General features: G+C 38.0%; 1 protein-coding gene across 2 annotated transcripts in view; it reads left to right on the top strand.

Annotated features, from left to right (window-relative positions):
* Nucleotides 1–1,987: 1,987 nt before the first annotated feature.
* zswim8 (zinc finger, SWIM-type containing 8) overlaps nt 1,988–6,000 on the top strand; it is a 78,994-nt gene continuing 74,981 nt past the window's right edge. For both annotated transcript variants that reach the window (XM_028469246.1, XM_028469245.1), the window contains exon 1: nt 1,988–2,946. In XM_028469246.1, coding sequence (XP_028325047.1) covers nt 2,769–2,946 — 178 coding nt within the window. In that variant the 5' untranslated portion in view covers nt 1,988–2,768. The remainder of the gene's footprint in view (nt 2,947–6,000) is intronic.

The raw sequence follows: 6,000 nt of genomic DNA, 5'->3' as shown, positions 1-6,000 counted from the left end.
TGCTGGTATGGAGGTGATGACATCATTCTGAAGGTAGAAATCAACGTTAAAACAGGACAAAGTCATGTTAAAAAAGGACTTTTTTTAACATCAGGTCACTAAAGTCTCACTATTGTTATTTTCTCAAACTTGGCAGCTCTGGGCTCGGTTAATGCTAATGTTAGGTTAATGCTAATGTTAGGCTAATGTTAGGCTAATGCTAAGCTAGTGCAAATGCTAGGTTCATGTTAGGTTAATGCTAGGTTAGTGCTAATGCTAGCTTAATGCTAATGTTAGGTTTATGCTAGATTAATGTTAATTTTAGGCTAATGCTAGGGTGGTGTTAATGTTACTGTTAGGCAAATGCTAATGCTAAGTTAATGTTAGGTTAATGCTAGGTTAGTGCAAATGCTAGATTAATGTTAATGTTAGGCTAATGCACTGTTAGTGCTAATGTTAGGCTAATGCTAGGTTAGTGCTAATGCTAGGTTAATGCTAATTTTAGACTAATGCTAGGTTGATGTTATAGCTAGGTTACTGCTAATGCTAGGTTAATATTAAGTTAATGTTATTGCTAATGCTAGGTTAATGCTATTGTTATGCTAATGCTAGGGTAATTTGAGATTAATGTTAATGCTAGCTAATGCTTTGTTAATGTTATGCTAATGCTAAGCTAATGCATTGTGATGTGGGACAGCGCCTGCATCCTCACTTAGATTTTCTTCAGGAAATGCAAATATTCTAGTTATTAATGGTTTCTTTTTTAACATCATACTATAATTATATGTCAAACAGCTCCTATTTAACCATAATAAAATATATTCAGGTCAACTTGTTCAAAGCCTCTTTTCTGGAACCAACAGTTTCAGAAAATCTGACTTCAACCTAATCTAAATCTAACAATAACACAAGCTATACGTAAACGATGAGACAAATCAGATGTAAATAACCTCAGATTATCACTAAAAGACTATTTTAAATACTAAACTTAATACACATTAAACAACTCATATGCATGCACCTAATAAATCAAATAAGCAGACACAATAGACCTCTAAATGATAAATAATAATAAATCTTCAACATAAATTGTATTGCTTTATATCAGCAGTAAATGTCATCTTTAACTAACTACAATCACTGATCTTTTGATTTCTAAAATGTAAAACATCTTCTAATTAAATGAATACTGTTAGATATAATTGTATGAGTTTCTGTATATGTCTATCTCTGATGATCTCATGTTTGACCCTGACAATCACAAATGTCTGACATATCATAACAAAAGAAGACACGTGTCAGCCAAAGGAGGAGAAACCAGATAACAACATGGAATAAAAATACTGAGAAACCAAGGTTTAGTGCTGGAGTCACAGCTGTGATTTGATATGACTTATTGACTCATTTCTGTTCATCTGTAATACATTGATTGATTGATTCAGCAAAGACTATATCTCTCTGTAATACCATCTCAGGTTTGAACACGAGAGTATCTCCTCTACTCTAACACTGTGGATCAATAGATTCTGTTGATCAGATGAAAGAAAAGCTGGTTCTTAATGAGATTGAAGTAAATGTGAAACCACTGTCTGCAAAGAAGAGAAGAGCTCCACCGATCCCTGCTCTGATCAAAGGATGTGTTAACTGTACACTGAGCTGTATATCATGTGAAATGGATCACTAATATTCTACCTCTGTTTGTAAGAATGACCTGAATAACTCAAGTTGTATGCATTTCAGTGTGTCTTTGGGTTGACATGATTAAATCATGTCAAAATGGGGATTAAAATGATTATTTTAGTATTTTAATGTGTGTCTGATAAGTTTGGTTTAAACGCACACAACTGGTCACGTGACCCCAGGGTTAGTAACCATCGTCTGCTTTATGTTTTAAACTAAATATTTAGATGTTCAGGTGTTTATTAGAGGTTTCCAGGCCTCAGAGGGCTCGTGCTCAGCCCGGATGTAGAGCACCCAGGCCGGGCCTTTGTGGAGCTGGCAGACCGGAAGCTACGATCAGCTGATGGGGGAGGAGCCGCGGGAGTCGCGAGCCATCTTCCCCGGTAGAGCCCGGAGCACCGAGAGGACAGGACGGATAGGCTGTGGGTCGGTGTCGGTGCAGGACACGGAGGACAGTCCGCCACACTTTGGGGACAGGACACGTGAGCACTTTGGAGTTAGACTACCGGAAACATTAACGCTGCACGCGCACACACAGCAGCCTGTACCGAGTCTCAGTCCGGAGAACCGACAGAGAGTACCGGGAGCACCGGGAGGTTCGTTACTGAGGCTGGGAAGGAACCGTCACACGGACCGACCGTCTGTACGAGGTTAGCCTGGTGTTAGCCCACTGTTAGCCCGCTGCTAGCCTGGTGTTTGCCTGGTGCTGGACCCATGCTAGCCCTGTGCTAGCCCTGCTAACGGAGCTTTGGAGCCGCTCAGTCACCGTGTTATTATCGCAGAGAACAGCTACCGTCGGCCCGTCGTTATCTCCACGGGCTCCGTGTGCTGTCCGCTGATTGGCTGAAGCTGAGCGACGTGATGATGAAAACAAGTCGATGACTTCCTGGAGTCTGGAGCTCCTACAGTGAGTGGAGTAGAGTGGACCTCCTCCTCTTTGTGTTGGATGAAGAAAGTTGTTCGTGTTGTTGAGAGTTTGGAGCTCAGCGGTGTGCTCCCCTCCCCCTCCCCCAGCTTTGGGCTCTGATCACCGGCCTCTCCTGTCCAGTGGAGCTGAGAGAGAGGACCGAGGGACCGGGACAGGGAGCAGCGGGGGTTCGGTGGATGTGATGGAACTGATGTTCGCCGAGTGGGAGGACGGGGAGAGGTTCTCCTTTGAAGACTCGGACCGGTTCGAGGAAGACTCCCTGTGCTCCTTCATCTCTGAGGCCGAGAGTCTGTGTCAGAACTGGAGAGGATGGAGGAAGCAGTCAGCTGGACCCAACTCACCTACTGTGAAGATTAAAGGTTAACACACACACACACACACCCCTCCCTAAACAAAGTGATCTCTCTGTCATTAGCTAGTTATTGATCACAGCTTTGGTTAACCTGGATGCTCTGATGCTTCTGTCAGTTTTTTAGTTATTTCGTGTTTCTGATGGTCCTTCTGTCAGTGATCACCACACCTTCAGCCACAACAGGAATACTGCTGCTAGACTTCTAAACTTTCTCTGAGATGATAGTTTACGATAAGAACTGATGGAGGGAGGGAGAAATGTGTGTATCAGTCTGGATCCTGTACAAAGTGACCATAAAAAGCTGTAAATGGACTGATATGCAGACGTGGAGCAGTGAGGAGGAGACTCCATGTAGAGATGGAAAGTCATCAGCTGAAACTCATCAGAACACGCAGAAATATACAAAAATCTCAGTTAAACCTAACATGAGTCTAGCAGCCCTCCTCCCTGTCCGTTCTGATTGGTCGAGTCTTTAGAAGTTAAACACATCAAAGGAAGATGGTGAGCAGTATTTCTATTGCTGTCCTGGACAAAACAAGACTCATTCTTAATCATAAACCATTGTACACTCTTTATTGTACATTTGTTTTACTATATTTGATTTACTATCTATAAGTTTGGGGAAATACATACATGACGAACATCCAACTGTTATTAATAATGTATAAAAGATCCATCAGACTGATACATAACACATGGATTATTGTTAAAAACACCACATTTAAAACTCCACATCTAACTTAAAACTGTCCAAATGATTTATAAAGTAAAGGTTAACTTCCAAAAGTGTTGTAGAAAATATTTTTAGAGAGGAGGAGGAGAATATAATGTAATACATTTTAAGATGAAATATGCTAGAACAACAGTGAAAATGATGAGTGTAACAATATCAGGGGTTAAATTATGGAACATAAACCAGTTTAAAAAGCTTTTTAAATCATATATCATTAGTAAGAAGAGCAACAATTTTACCTTGGACAGCAATGATATATAATATGTATTAGGGCTGGGCGATATGGCCTTTTATAAATACCGCGATATTTTTAGGCCATGTCACGATACACGATATATATCTCGATATTTTGCATTACCCTTGAATTAACACTTTGATGCACAAAATCACACCAGTATGATGATTCTATATGTCTACATTAAAACATTCTTGATCATACTGCATTAATATATGCCAATTTTAAACTTTCATGCAAAAAAGGGGATATCACAACTAAGTCAAAGTTGACATAACTGTATTTATTAAACAGTGAGTGGCTCAAACATAAAATTGTCAACAGAAAGTGCACGTTCTGTGCAAAATTGTCACAGAGACATTTCAAAACAAGACATTAGTGCAGGATGCAACTCACATGGCATTTCAAAACACAAAATTAAAGTGCACTTTTTGTACATAATGCCACTACAATATTTTAAAACAAATAGTGCCCTTTTGTGCATGTTGTCATTAAGATGGCATTTCAAAACAACACTAAATTTAAGTGCACCTGTTAGAGCCATATCATTATTATGTCAGTATTTTTTATGTTTAAATATTAATATGTTTGGAATAGGTAATTTTGAAATAGTTTTAAAGGTAATATTGTTTAAATATTGATTTATGTTGACGTTTTTAAATGATCAGAGTTTCTGTGCTCCATTGGTTTTGACTTGCTGCTGTAAACCTGGATTTCTACCGTAAAGTGTGGGTTAGTGTCGAAAAGTGAAGGAAAACACAGGCTGGTGAAGTCCATGCGGTCAAAGGACAGCAGTTTAGTGAAGCAGGACGAGGAGCAACAGTGTTTCTGACCGTAAAAACTGTTCAAACCGTCAACCTAAACAGTCAAAGTGGTCAGCATTGTCAGCGCCAGTGCCACCGTCAGTGACGTCATCGTCGTCATCACCGTCAATGACGTCATCGCCATCGGAAACGTCATTGTCGCGGTCGGACGTCAGTGTGGTCTTTACGTAAGGATTTATTATTTTTGGGACTTTGAGACTGAGCTTTAAATATAAGGACACTTTGATTTTGGAACTTTTATTTTAGTTTTTCTTTTTTTTGTGGATTAAAGAGTCAGATTGATTCATCCTACGCTTGCCTCTTTTTTCTTCATTTTTTATTGGATTATGTTTGGAACAGACGAGTCAGAAAACTTCATGTCCTGCAAGGAAGTGGTAAAACTTCGTTTTTGTGTGTTGCCAGTGCACTACAGCACCTTTTGTGCATAATGCCACTAAGAAATTTAAAAAAAAAAAATTAAAAAAAAAGTCCGCGAGTTTAACGGTATGGTCATTTTCAACACCGCACAGACTACAAGCTGCGATATATCGAGTATATTCGATATATCGCCCAGCCCTAATATGTATATAATGGTATAAATATATGAACACTAAATAAACATAATAAATGGTATTTTATTAATTTATATATTGTCACTTTAAATTTAATTGATTACATTTGTGTCGTAGATATGAAATTGTTTAATATTAATATTATGTACATGTCATATACATTCATGTGTGTATGTATATATGTTTGATGTGAATGTATAAACTGTATATATAAAATTTGTGCAGAATATACCCTACTGGTCAAAAGTTTTAGAACACCACACTTTTTCCAGTTTTTTACTTAAACATATTCAGTTTATTGTGTCATTGCACTGTGAAATGAAAGCATAGAACAAATAAGCAAATATAGTATAAAAATAAATGATGGAATCCATAAACAATAGTAAGTAAATATTATTTCTATTTCGCTTTTCACAGATAATTTAAAGAGGACATATCATGCTAAATCCACTTTTTTAGCCCTTAAATGCATTTTGTTGTATATTTAGAGTGCTTAGAAGTACAGAAAAAATCAAATTAGTCTCTTCAGGTGCTCCGTAGATATCTTTATATTCTGTTTTGCTCATATTTTTCAATCTGTTTCGATTTTTCTATTCTCTATTATGTTTTTTGAACTATTACATAACAGTATTTGCAGCAGAACTGCCAAATTAGTTCATCAACTCCAGGTCCAACACTTCGAGCAATCCGCCATTTTTATTTCTGGCTTTTATTTTGT

The sequence above is a fragment of the Gouania willdenowi genome, chromosome 15 (assembly GCF_900634775.1).
Source record: "Gouania willdenowi chromosome 15, fGouWil2.1, whole genome shotgun sequence".
Taxonomy (NCBI): Eukaryota; Metazoa; Chordata; class Actinopteri; order Blenniiformes; family Gobiesocidae; genus Gouania; species Gouania willdenowi.
Note: the sequence above shows the minus strand (reverse complement) of the source record. Positions and strands in the feature narration are given on the sequence as shown.